At 41.4% G+C, this 13,961-nt stretch overlaps 2 protein-coding genes and 1 long non-coding RNA gene across 8 annotated transcripts in view; 2 read left to right on the top strand and 1 right to left on the bottom strand.

The window, feature by feature from the left end:
• Positions 1-1,997: 1,997 nt before the first annotated feature.
• On the top strand, positions 1,998-6,234 carry LOC309338978 (proto-oncogene Mas-like). 5 transcript variants are annotated; one of them, XM_081856544.1, is made up of 4 exons: positions 1,999-2,113; positions 3,816-3,906; positions 4,611-4,667; positions 5,164-6,234. In XM_081856544.1, the coding sequence occupies exon 4, from the start codon at positions 5,195-5,197 to the stop codon at positions 6,158-6,160; it is 966 nt and encodes a 321-aa protein (XP_081712670.1). In that variant the 5' UTR covers positions 1,999-2,113; positions 3,816-3,906; positions 4,611-4,667; positions 5,164-5,194; the 3' UTR covers positions 6,161-6,234. The 5 variants fall into 5 exon arrangements, with proteins under 5 accessions (XP_081712671.1, XP_081712670.1, XP_081712668.1 ...); XM_081856542.1 differs by lacking the exon at positions 4,611-4,667 and adding an exon at positions 2,904-2,986 and having other exon boundaries at positions 2,000-2,113; XM_081856541.1 differs by lacking the exon at positions 4,611-4,667 and having other exon boundaries at positions 2,000-2,113.
• Positions 5,647-13,961, bottom strand: part of PNLDC1 (PARN like ribonuclease domain containing exonuclease 1) — a 48,893-nt gene continuing 40,578 nt past the window's right edge. The window contains exons 20-21 of one of the 2 annotated variants that reach the window (XR_014155119.1): positions 10,876-10,941; positions 5,647-5,750 (exon numbers count right to left, since the gene is read on the bottom strand). The gene's annotated coding sequence lies outside the window, so the exon portion shown is untranslated. Of the gene's footprint in view, positions 5,751-10,045; positions 10,942-13,961 lie in introns of those variants that run through there. The other variant, XR_014155120.1, reaches the window with a different exon arrangement.
• On the top strand, positions 9,144-11,109 carry LOC309338982. The gene is made up of 2 exons (XR_014155123.1): positions 9,144-9,215; positions 10,026-11,109. It is a non-coding gene; the product is annotated as an uncharacterized lncRNA (long non-coding RNA).

Genomic DNA, 13,961 nt, shown 5'->3' with positions numbered 1-13,961 from the left:
ACTGTGGGGCATCCAGAAAGTTTAAAACAATGCAGCTACATAAGAACATGAATCATTCATTGCCAAAATGTAATTTTAAACAAGCCCCTTCCATATGTACATTAAGCATGTATACAGACTCAATGAAAGGTGTGGGTTTGCTTTTTCTAGGTAATCTGATTTATATTAGGTCTAGTTTGAAACAAACTCTCATCAACACAAATAAGCCTTTCTCTTTTGTGATCTTTCATATTTGTCAGAGTTGAAAAAACCCTGTTCACAACAATATGTTGTGGAGAACTGTATAAGAACAGCCAATGCTCTTGAAGAGAGGTGTGGATGCTATACTCTACTACGCTGGAATGTTTAAATGCTTCTTTGCTTGTCCTTAATTTTCCTGCCACACTTGCTATCCTCTCCTGCCACACCCTCTGAGAACCACTGCTCTAGGGCAAGAATGAGTAGCCTGTAGCATTCCAGAAGTTGTTGGACTCCCAACTCCCATCAGCCCCAGTCAGCACAGCCAATGGTCAGGGATTATAGGAGTTGTTACCCAACATCTGGAGGGCCATAGGTGCCACACTCCTACTCTAGCGAACATGTAAAATATATGTATTAAGAAAGCATATTTACCCCATTCTCACTTTATCATTACAATTATTACCAAGTTAAACCTATTTTCTACTTCCTTTGAAATGTATTTAGCCTAAAAAAGACAATTCCTTTTGCAATGAGCTGATTTTTGAAGTGTTGCCCTTTGAAAGTATTTGCTTTAATCAGTAAGGAATGAAGAGTGGAGAAAGTTGTCTGACTTTTCAAAAAAGCAAATGTTGCTGCCCTCTGCTCTCGGTATATAATATCCCATGTTCCTGCAAGTCTGTCTATAAGTTATGTCCCTTTAAACCACTTTGTGGGAATGGGCTGGAGTGGTACTAATACAAAATTGGAGAACAAGTGGGAAATTCTGTTTATCTTGCATAAAGGCATAATTGCAAGAGTCTATAGCCTTTGTTTAAACTTGGATCAGAACCAGGATACATATATGAGACAATGGGCATGAGATTTGGATCAAAGAGTAACCAGGAAACAATAGAACTGGATTTGGAAAAACTTCTATTCTAATATAATTACAGCAGAACTATTTTAAAAACCTTCTGTCAACGAAGCCTCTGGTGTGCAGACAGCATCTTTCCACTCACTGCTGAAACCCTCAATACTTTCCCTAGCTGCTTTAACCTTCTCCATGTTAGAAATGTAACAACAGGGGTCATTCAGTTTGTAATCTAAGGATTAATTCTGTTTTCAGTAAGCCAACTAGGCAAGAGGGAGGTGTTTGGATGTGCTGCTTAGCAACCACGTTGAGTGGCATGATGCGTATTGAGGTACTGCATGCTCTAATTGATCGTGTATTTCTGATATAGTTTCCCCCCTGTATTTGAAGTTATATGTCTTCCTGTTATGAACAAAGTTTGAATTCAGAACAAGAAGATGACTGTGTTTATTTCTCCTTGTATTAAATACTGTTTTCGTCAGGTTTCCCTCAGTAAAGTGTTATCAGTTTCTTTTCTCTCTGGACTCCGTCTGCATTATTACCCACCTGCATTTATTACCTTTTTATATATAATGGAAGCTGCCCAGAGTGGTTGGGGAAACCTAGTCAGATAGGTGGGGTATAAGTAAAAAATGAAATCCGGAAATCTGGCAGGAACTGTTTATCCCCCTGCAGAGAACCATGTTTGTGTTTGAATTTTGTTTGTGTGTTTTTTCCCTAACTTACCGCTTCTGAAATAAACTACAGCTTTTTTAAAAATCATAAAATGATTTTTAAACTGTTGAGGAAGAGAAATTACACTGACATAGAGTACAGTGAAGAGCATGGGCCCCTCAAATGAAATTCTGCCCCTGGGCCTCTGCGAGTCTTAAAAAAGCCATGTCTGAGGGTGATAAAATTGTAGATGTTCCCACACTCCAGAAAACAGTTGCTGTGAGGTCATAAGATTCTTACATTCCATTTATTACATAGGAACACATCACCACAGTGCTGTGGTTCATACTTTTGCAGTAGTAAGCGCCTGAGAAGAGTAAAAGAGTGGCTTCCTAAGGTTGAAAAGACAACTGGAGGTTAACTATAATGGTAGCATTTATTTGTTTATCTTGAAGCTCATTATTTTATGCTTGTTGGTGTTTTAAAATGTTTTTAATGCTTTAACTATGCTTATATTTTATTTATCATTTTCATTAGTCACATCATTACATGTCTTTAACAAATGTCCTGGGAATTTGCTAGACTGAATTTGATCCCCCCCCCCTTCCTAAGAACCTTCAGTCATAACCATGGTGTTGGGTAGATCACTGTACACCTTTTGTACATGCACCTTTTGTACTGTGATGAGGCCTGGGTATAGCTGTGGCAGCGTCAGAGGAGAAAGCAATTGATGGAATTACATTTTCATCCAACACCTGTCCCTGACATCTTCTCTCCAGAAGATGCAATTGCGTTACATTACCTTGGAGTCAAACTCCCACAATCTGGAAACATAGTGGGAACTCCACAGATGAAACAGATGGCAAGAAAATTCCCTTCTGCTCAAACCCCAAAGAAGGACCCCCTCCAACCAGAAGCCCTTGTGCCACAAGAGCTGCTGGACAACCCTTGCAACCATATTTGCAGCCCCCTTCCTCAGATTCCAACAACTCCGTTTCAGAATTTGTGACAGAGTCAAGGTACTCCTAAAACTTCCAGAGCCAACATGTGAAAAATTACCCAGGCAAGGAGCTAAGCACTCTGTCTGGGCAGCCACATTTATAAACCTTCAGTGAGCTCCTGATCTTTGCTGGATCAACAGATTAGCCTACTCTATTTGGATGACTGCATCTATTTGAAAATGTTGCCTTCTTTCTTGCCTTTTGTGGCGATCACACAGGGTCCCGGGACGTTTGACGGTCTATTGATCCCTGTGCCACCACTGTGATTGCCTCTTCGCTGCCACCAACCCGTTTCTCACGGGTACACACGGAGTCCAGTCAGTTGTTAACATTAACAAATAATCAAGTTTATTGTTTAGCATGAACAAGTTTAAGGTTTCAGTTAATTTTTCTTGTCAGTTTCTTAATCTTAGTTCCTTAACTGTCCTATACGTTCCTAACAACTTCAAACTGATTATCCCAACTAACTATCTGACTCCACCTAACAGTTCCTCTCACTCCCTCACAACACAACTCGACCAACCCACAGACTTATCCTCCCTCTTCCTTCACCAACTCCCAACTCTCAACTGACTTCCACACAACACAGACTCTAACTCTAACTCCTCCTATCAGTTTCTCTCTGGCCAATCACATCACACTCATTTAACTCTTTCCTTATGACTCACCTAGGAGGCAAATGCCACACCTGCTAGTCCTGTTTTAGAACGTTGCCTAGGAACCAGATAATGCCTTGTATCCTACTTGTGTTTTTCTGGCCCTACTAGTGGGGCTTTCACCACATTCAACTGGCTTCTTCATAATAGGCATGCACTTTGCCAAGTGACTCCCTGGGACGGAGTTTGCTTGATACAGGCCTTGCAGGTAGTTCAGAGGGCAAGGCCTGGTCTATACATGCAGCACTGTGAGATGATAAAGTCCTGAGATGGCACAACTGACTGCGCCACAAAAGATTGCTGCGGAGGCGGTAGAAGTCAAGATATGGGCCCCTTAGCGGGAAAAGCCTATAACCAATTGCTGTCACTAGTAAATCCATCTTGGCTGCACAAATTGAAAGGTGTGTCAGAGCCCAAGGCTCTTAAGGCACTTTCAGGACTGGCTTGTTTGAAACCTGGTAACTCTCATTTCAGATGAAACAGAAAGCTGTGCTGAATTGGAGATGCCTGGGTTGGACTGCTGCACATTGTGAAGAGAGGAGGGAAAGAGCTGCATGAGCAAAAGGTGTGTGCACACCTAAGCTTATTAAGAGAGGAATGATGGTCTGAACTGGGATATTTTGCACATTTAGATATCCTGAATTAACTTCATGAAACAGAAGTTTGGATCATGGAAGTTAGCCAAATGGCATCATGTACGTACGTACGTACGTACGTACGTGTGTGTGTGTGTGATTATGAGGAAATTGCATACCTTGTCATTCACTTCATTAAAAAAACCTGAGGGTGTGATTGTTCTAAAATGAGTTTGTTCTTGCGAGTTGCTCAATATGTTTCCAGTGCAAGGTAGGCTGTATTTTCTTACCCGCAACAGCTAGATGACAGAGCACTGGTACTTGATAGAAACTGAACCACCATAAAGCCTCATTGCTATGTAAAGCAATATTGACTATTTGAATGCTTTTCTGCATATGAGTATATTTGGTACAAAACATTTCCTTGCAGAAGGGTCGTATAGCTGAAACATATTCAAATTTGACTCAAAATAAAAAAAAAATTCCTTCCAGTAGCACCTTAGAGACCAACTAAGTTTGTTATTGGTATGAACTTTTGTGTGCATGCACACGAAAGCTCATACCAATAACAAACTTAGTTGGTCTCTAAGGTGCTACTGGAAGGAATTTTTTTTATTTTGTTTCAACTACGGCAGACCAACACGGCTACCTACCTGTAACTCAAATTTGACTGTTTCCTATTCATCTTTTGCAGATGACTTCTGGAAAAATCCAGTACTGACTGTAATTTCTGTCTGTACTGAGAAAACAGGTACAGAATCCTTCAAACATGTAGATCTGGGGTGCATTATCTTCTGGAGGTTGTGATATTTTAGGGGGAGTATCTGGATGGTTGATACCTGCTAGGGCTTACCATAGAAGCAGCGAAAGGCAACAGAAAATTGTGTAATGATAAAGCACCCCCGTGTCATCTAAATGAATGCAGAAAGCCCCTGTACCGAGGAAGCAGCCTAGGGAGGAAAATAAATTCCAGTTTAGCCTTTATTAACCAAAGCTTTGGAGAAGGAACTTGCAACCCACTCCAGTATTTTGCCATGAACACTCCATGCACAAAAGGAGAAGCTTTGAGAAGAAATTCCAAGGCATGCTCTGGTTCATGGGGTCACGGAGAGTTGAGCACGACTAAGAAGACTGAACGATGAACCAAAGCTTATGGGACTGGAATATTGTCTGTCAAGTGATCTTCTTGGATGTTTTCTACCTCTGTCACTACATCTTACTAATGACAAATTGTGTTTGATTTATAGCAGGTGAAGAATTGGTGGACACATTAAGGCCATGACAGATGCAATTGCTTTGTCTTCCCACACTGCTACAATCAATACAATTTATGCACAACTGGAGAACTGGGCAAAGAAGCAATATTTCTTGGAAACAATTATCATTTTATCTATTCCAACTTGCATCTGGGGATTAATTGGGAATGGAGTTGACTTCTGGCTTCTTTGCTTCAGGATCAAGAGGACTAGGTTCTCAGTTTATATTCTCAATTTGACAGCTGCTGATCTTATTGTAAACATCTACTACATTATGGTTTTTATCACATTTTTGGCACAAATTTATGTCAATCTCTACTTTTCAAGTGTAATGGAGATTATATATTTATTTGGATACAATACCAGCATCTACTTGGTAACGGCTCTCACTGCTGAAAGGTACCTCACTGTCTTCTTCCCAGTCTGGTATCAACGTCACAGGCTAAAGTACCTCTCCATCATTGTGTGTGCCGTGTTATGGCCCTTGTCCTGCCTGGTGTCACTGGTGGCCTATATTTCCTGCTATCCAAGGTTCCTTTCATCTCACAACGAAGAGAGAGCAGATTGTACAGCTGCAACTATATTTGAAATTACAATAACTTTTCTGGTTTTCCAACCCATCATGCTTTTTTCTACCGCAGCTCTTTGTGTCAAAATGCAAAGAGAAGCCAAGCAAAGCGCTCCAGCAAGACTTGATATCACCATCACCATCTTAGCTGTTGTATTTCTTATCTTTTCTTTCACAGTTAGAACTGTTGATGCCATCGCATATTGGCACCAAACACTAGATGCACCAGTCCCATTTCTACTTTCTCTGTTGTTTGATTCCATCAAGAGCAGCATCAACCCTTTCATATATCTTGCTGTTGGATGTTGGAAGAGAGGGAAGCCCATCCATATGTTTCTTGAGAGAGCTTTGAGTGGCAAAGCAGAGAGAACTCAAGTAGAACAAGAGGAGACTGAGAAGCAACCAGAGCCTCAAATGTGAACTGAAAAGGCTTCTAAGTCAAAGAATATAGACTGGCATTTCTGGTTCCTGAATAAATATATTATGACTTGTTTCTTTTACTGTTTGTTACTTGTAGGCTACAATACTCACCTAGGGACCATGGAAAAGTCATCTGCAGATGGGGTAACAGGGCCCTCAAATCACCAAAGAGGTGTATCTTTGCAGGATTAAGCTTCTACGAAATGCAGAAGTATGATCAAACAAGGTGGAAAAGAAAACTGGAGAGTAACCCTGGTGATACTGACAACTTTGTTTTGCTAAATAAATACTAGGCCTGTAATCCTCACTCGGCATACCTGGAAGTAAGCCCCATTGAATTCAATAGGACTGACTTCTGAATAGACACAGTTGGGACTGAGCAGTAACCATGCCTTTTAGATAGGCATTGTGTCTATCTAAAAGGTATTGAAATGCCACAGCCCAGTTAGGGAATGGAGTTAAATAGTGAGCCTTGAACAACAGCTTTGCTCTGTGTGCCAAGTTGACCAGGCTTAAGATATGCAGTCAGTGCCGGATTTACATATAAGCTAAACAAGTTATAGCTTAGGGCCCCACTCTCTTGGGGTCCCCCCAAAAAATTAAAGGGGAAAAAACTGGATGTACATTTCATATATATATATATATATATATATATATATATATATATCACAAATAAAATAAAACCTACATACAGCAACAGTGTTTTGTGTTGTGTAGGCTCCTATGATGTAAGTTACTTTAATAAAATACATATTTTGTTATGTGCAAATGGCTTTAGATGCCTATTAGGTCCATAAATTACCATATAGCATATATTCAACACAAAAAACAGTGACAATTTGTTGTTGACAAAGGACAGCTGGACATATAAAGGGCCCCATTCCCTTCAGTAGCTTAGGGCCTCATCAAACCTAAATCTGGCCCTGTATGCAATTCAGGAACCCTTCTTTCCAAGAATACTAGGATGAACCACCAGACCACAACCGGGGGTATATCATTGCAAGGGAATATAAGGAACAGACAAAAATGAAGGTTAAAATAGTGAATATATTACCCTACCTAGGTTGAGGGGAAGTTTGGTTTGGTGGAGTTCCCCCTCAGTGAAGAGGCAGAGGGAGGAGAGTAGCTGAGGTATTTATCACCTACTTCCGACAGTGTGGGATATGTATGGCACTGGGTCTCAGCTTACTACTCTGTAGCCCAATCCCTCAGCTGTATATTGTGGAATGGGTTTTAATAGATAGGAACGAATATATTAATTGTAATTTACCCCTCCAGGCGCCCACATGTGTGGGTTGAACAAAGTCCCATTCTTAGCAGCAAAATTGAAGCTGGCTCCCCCTTCTCATTTACCTCGCTTAACAAAGAAATCAGACAACAGATGGTGGAAGCAAGCTTAAAATAGGATTTACTTATTGGTAGTCTTGAATTGGTTCTCAGCTACAGCAGCAGTAAAAACTATGCAGGTAAAATACTTATATTTACAGTAGAAAGTCTCAGGCATGCGTTGGATCTGGAGCAAGTGAACATATGTCATCCTGCATGGCTGGCCTTTCGACTCTCTGGCAGCTATGTTATGGGCTGCTGCAGGGGACTATTTTCTCTTCAGTGCTATATAATATCTATATGAAGCTGTTGGGGATGGTCATGAGGAGTTTTAGGGCAAGGTGCCATCAGTCTGCTGATGACACTCAGCTCTATTTCTCTATAACATCTGAATCAGGAGGGGCCGTGCAATTCCTGAGCCATTTGGCTGGGCACGCTGGTGAAATAGATGAGAAAAACAAGCGGAGCTTGCATCCTGGCATGATGGAGACACTGTGGGTGAGGAGTTCCCATGTCTCAAAAACTGGTCAGCTGCCTACCCTGGATGGGGTTGCACTCCTCCTGAAGGAGCTGCTTCTGGATCCAGCTGTCACTGGAGGCTCAGGTAGTCTCTGTGGCTAGAAGTACCTTTGACCAGCTGTGACTGGTTTGACAGCTATTACTGGACCAGGAAAGCCTTGCCACAGTAGTTCTTGAATTGGTTACTTCAAGGCTGGATTACTGCAATGTGCTGTATGTGGGTCTTCCCGTGTGCTTGATTTGGAACCTGCAGCTAGTGCAGAATGCTGCAGCACGATTGCTGACAGGAAAGGGCCTTGTCAGCATATAACACCTGTGCTGAGAGATCTGTACTGTTTGCTGATTTGCTACCAGTCCAGGTTACTGTTAGTATGCATAAAGGTAAAGGGACCCCTGACCGTTAGGTCCAGTCGTGGAGGACTCTGGGGTTGTGGCGCTCATCTCGCTTTACTGACCAGGGAGCCGGCGTACAGCTTCCAGGTCATGTGACCAGCATGACTAAGCCGCTTCTGGCGAACCAAAGCAGCGCACGGAAACGCCGTTTACCTTCCCACCAGAGTGGTACCTATTTATCTACTTGCACTTTGACGTGCTTTCGAACTGCTAGGTGGGCAGGAGCTGGGGCCAAGCAACAGGAGCTCACCCCGTCGCGGGGATTCGAACCGCCGACCTTCTGATCGGCAAGTCCTAGGCTCTGTGGTTTAGACCACAGTGCCACCCATGGCCCATATATACATATGCATAGCCCTTAATAATTTAATAATTTGGGATCAGTTTACCTACAAGATCGCTTTTTCTTACATGTGCCCACTTGACAGCTTTGATTGGTGGAATTGGCACCACTACTGGGGCCACATAATACCCTTCCTGCATTGGAACGAACTCGGTCATTTAGTGTGGCAGGGCAGAAAGAGAACTGAGATAATAAATCAAGTCACACTACCCTATCTCTCCAGGTCATATACCAGGGTAATCAAAGCAGTCTCTTTCCTTGATCTGAAGCCAGATTTAAATAGGTACAGAGAAGTATGTGAGTTTAATCATGTTGTGGCTGACAGTCACTATGAGGTCATGAAATTCTTGTATTCAGTTGTTACACAACCAACACTTCATAATAGTGGCACTTGGTCACATCTTTGCAGAATTCTATTACTGTGAGAGGAAGACGAATGAGAAAAGAAGGTTGAAACGAAAATTGGAGTGCAACTATGTTAGTATTGACTTTTCTGCTTTGCAGCTGCTTACTTCAGTGTGATTCTCAACATCTATATTCATGTTAGTCTCATCAAGTCTGCTTAACAGGCTTTATAGGAACTTGCCAGAGATAATTTGGGGTATCTCTACTTGCTTCTCCCAACAACATCCATTCAGTAATCAAATTGTGAAGCAGATCACTGTATAAAAGTATATGGCCAGCTTTCATATTTTGTGATGGTTGCAAAGGAATGAAAAGGGGAAGAGGAGAGAAAAGGCAGAAATTCGGACAGCCACTTGCCTGTGAATATTTTTCTCCCCCTCCCCCAATATTGCAAAGGGTTAGCCATAAGAGGCCGTTGCAGCAAAAATAATAAAGAGTCTTGTGCTGCCTTAAAAACTAACAGGTTTATCATAGCAGAAACTCTCATGGTCTAGAGTTGACTTCATCAAATCTAAATTATGCCACAATATAAATCTTTAAGGTGCAACAAGACTCTTTGTTTTACTCTCTCCAAAAGCATTGACTTCTTATTCTCATTTGCTTGAGTATTACTCAGCCCAAGTCTGGCAAAGGGAGCACAGAAATTCAGAGGGAAAGCCTCCTCTTGACCTACAGGTCCCTAGACATCTATGCCCACCAGCCAGTTACTGGTAAGATCCTTATCCCATTCACTTAATTCCCTCCAGTTGCCAAAAATTGTGGGAGTAGAATCTAATAACAAGAACATCCTTGCCTGACAGGTGATCATTTGAAGCTTTCCTACGGCTATTACAAAATCTAGGTACCTTAATAGTAACTGTAAGTTATGTTTGATTTTGACAGGTTGAAAGGAATAATAGCTTATATTGATAATGTGATACCAGAAGAAGACATATCGCCTTCCAGCTCTGCTGGTGTAACCAAGAAACCCTACAGACTTTCCAAGGAGCTTGGAACAATTTTTATTGCAACTATTCCAGTCAGCATCTTTGCATTCATAGCGAATGTAATTGTCTTTTGGCTTTTCTGCTACAAGATCAAACACACTAACTTAACCCCCTATTTTTTAAATCTTACTATTGCAAATCTTCTGACAAGCTTCTGCAGTGCTGAAGTTGCTTTTTTATATTCTATAAATGTACGTCTAGTTTCTCCAATTCAACGTCTAATCCAGATGCTCTATATATGTGCCTATGACACCAATTTATACATCTTTACAGCTCTCACTGTTGAAAGGTACATCACTGTCTATTTCCCAGTCTGGTGGCAACATCACCGGCCTGAGTATTTCTCAACCATACTGTGTGTGATTTTATGGATGTTGTCTTGCAATCTGTCACTTCTGTACTTTTTTTTCTGCTTCCCAAAATTTTTCATAACCGCTAAGGAATTTGAATCTCAATGTGGAACTTCAAGTATAATATCCTTAATAACTGAGGTGGTTCTTGTCCCATCCAGCGTGTTGTTTTTCTCTTTGGCCATTTGGATCAGAACCCTAAGATCACAGAAAAAGCCTCGAGAAAGACTTGACATTACCATTGTGGCCATAGCAACAGTGATTCTTATCTTCAATGTCCCAACCAGAGCTACATTTACTTTTTCATTTTGGAAACTCCCAGTAGATTTGACTACATTGAAAATCATTACTGTGTTACTGGATTCAATCTGCTGCAGTGCCATTGCTATTGTGTACCTTATTGTTGGATGCTGGAAGAGGTGGGAAGCCTTAAAGTCCTTCCATATGTTACTTGAGGGAGCACTGGAGGATACAGAAAACATGCCAGAGTCAACCAAAACAGATGAGGTGCAAGCCTGAAAATATCTCTGGCATCAGAAGCCAACCTCCCCCCCCCCAACCCCCGCATCAGATGATTATAGAAAAACAAGGACATTCTTTCACAGTTCCAGAATAAATTTATTACGAATGCTTTGATGTTGTGTTCATTATTTCTAATGCACCCATCTAGGCCCTATACTAGGGCAATCTCCAGTCCGGATGGCTTCTTATGCAGAGCCAGTTGGTGGGCTGAGAGTCAAAATCAGAGGGCGGAGGTGACTGAGCCACCAAACACAGAGTTTGACATTTCTCAGTGTGGTCAATAAGCAGGGATCCTACAAAGGAAGCAAAAGTGCAGTCAAGGTAACTGGACAGCGGAAAAAGGCAAGCAGACAACCACTATGAAAAGGAGGTCAAATAGAATCAGAGAACTGTAGAGTTGGAAGGGACCACGAGGGTCATACAGTCCACCCCCTGCAATGCAAGAATCTTTTCTTCAATGTGGGGCTTGAACCCATAACCATGAGATTAAGAGTCTCATGCTCTACCAACTGAGCTATCACAGCTTCATGAGGTGAATGGACAATAGAAGAGGAAAGCGAGAAGCCAGGAAGCCCAGAGAAAAGAAGTATGTTGGTGGATATATAAGTATATCTGGAATGACTGAGAACAGCATCCAGTACATACATCTCTGAGGAAAACCTTTGAAGCAAATGCTAGAGAAGTAGCCTGGTGTTGTCAATGCTGAACGGAACATTTTGAAGTGCAAGAGCTCACCATGGTATCTCCCATAGGCTAACCATGCTGCCGCCAGATCTGTTCATATAAACATGTGCATGTACATATTTTCCCCAACTCATGCCATCTGTTTTATGTGCCTGAAACTTCTGGATTTCTGTATGCTTGCTTTTATATGACTTTTGTGTTTTTACTGTTGCTTTATTGGCTTTAGGTTTGTGTTTTTGTTTTAATATTAGATAGATAGATAGATAGATAGATAGATAGATAGATAGATAGATAGATAATAGATAGATGATAGATAGATAGATAGAGATAGACAGATAGATAGACAGACAGACAGACAGACAGACATGACACTACTTAGAGATTTTCAAAATATTAGGCAGTACAGTTGACCCACAACATTGGGGTGGTTGCGTTCTGGGGGTTGCACATAAAACTTAAATTATATATAGTTGAAACTACCCCAGGATTATCCCTGCATGAGCACCCCCAACCTTTCTGAAGCTGGAGGGCCAAGCAGGCTTTGCCTTCCCTATGAAGATTCTGGTGAGATCTGCTTCCGGTTCCGCTCTGCCTTAATGGAACCAGACCCCACGACAGCAGGAGATCATTGGCAAAGGAAAAACAAGGATGATTGAGGGTAATTCTCCTTGCAAATTCCCCCCCAGGGATGGGGGAAATGGGCTTCACTCGCAGTCCGTCTCAATACCTGGCTCTTGCTCTGATATGGAATGCGGGGGCAGGGAGGCGCTGAGTGCAAAATCACTTTGCCTGGTGAAAACTCTCCAATGCTGCCATTAAGAAGCAGAGGTTCTCCTGTTCGTTAGAACTTAATTGGACTAAAGTACAGGAACGTGCTAGAAGAGATGAGATCACAAACTGTGGAACAAAACCAATTGCAAGGACTTTAAGGTTTGAACTCGAGATAAGACTTCATTAGGTGTAAAAGATGTGGGGAGGGGAGCCTATAGTTCTTTATTTAAAGTTCTCTACATTTATGATTTCGCAACCTCCTCTGAATGTTAGTTCAAATTATATTTGTACAAGCAAGGATGGAAGAAATTGGATTATACATATGGAATATAACATTAAATGGAACTGTGTGTATTTAAAAAAAGGAAAAAGGGAGGGAAGTTCTATTTTGCAAAAGGTTTACAATGGAAACTTAGAGCTGACTCTTCCTCACCCTTTATTATTTATGGAGTGACTTGGAATTTATTTATAAGAGGACTTGGAATTTAATTTAATTGGAAGTATAATTGCTCATATATCCTCAGTTGGACAGAAGGATGAAAGGAGTCTGCAAACTGCCAAGGAATTGATAAGGTTCATTATTGAGTCATCTACAGTTCGACAGACCACTCTTCTTCCCAGGCTGAGAGGAAAAATGATGAGAACAGGTTATTTATTGGGACAGAGTGACTTTTGCAGCTGTTGTTAAAGTTGCAAAACAACAAAGCACGGGACGGAGCAATGGAGAAATTTCTGGAACAACAGTGGGATATCAGCTCTGTCCAAGGCATGACAGATAACAGCAACAACCGGGGGGGAGGGGGGGCGAAGAGAGACATAACATCTTACAAGGACAGGAAGAAACACAATGGACAGAACAATTGCCACACACAGGAAGAAAAAAGATATAGTCTGAGTTCCTCGCTTGCAGTTTTAGAACTCATTTAATGTGTCAACATGAATAGAAGTTATTAATACTCCAGTTGTTGTATAAGGGATTGTTATTATGATCAGAATGTAATGGAAATTAATAAGATTTTGAATGCAGAATTAAAGCAAATTATCAAGCCATCAATCTTTATCTAAATTATCAGTATTTGAACGATTGGTGATAATAATTGTATTATAAATTGGTATTCTTATAATGAGGCTATTACTGAATTGTAACTGAAAAGTAATAAAAATGTGCACACACACACACACACACACACAGAGAGAGAGAGAGAGAGAGAGAGAGAGAGAGAGAGTGTGTTCACCCCAGAGCCTATAGGAAGGCTTCCCAGAATCTGGTTAGCAAGGTGGAAAACTTAAAAGCTCCTTCTGTGGTGGGAAAACCAGGCACAGAGAGAGCTTTTAAGCTCTCCACCTTGCTTACCATGCTCTGGGAGACTCTCCTGCAGGCCCTTGAAGTTCTCACAAGATTTCACAAAGCTGTCCAAGATCTTGCCAGAGGCTCCCAGAGCTCATTATCTGCAGCCCTTCCTCATATGCCCCTTCCATGGGAGGTTTGGAAGGTGGCAAGAAGA

The sequence above is a fragment of the Podarcis erhardii genome (assembly GCF_964252035.2).
Source record: "Podarcis erhardii genome assembly, chromosome: 3".
Classification (NCBI taxonomy): domain Eukaryota; kingdom Metazoa; phylum Chordata; class Lepidosauria; order Squamata; family Lacertidae; genus Podarcis; species Podarcis erhardii.
Note: the sequence above shows the minus strand (reverse complement) of the source record. Positions and strands in the feature narration are given on the sequence as shown.

Coding starts and splice junctions, on each gene's coding strand:
- LOC309338978 (XM_081856545.1), top strand. CDS start 5,195: ATGACAGATGCAATTGCTTTGTCTTCCCACACTGCTACAATCAATACA.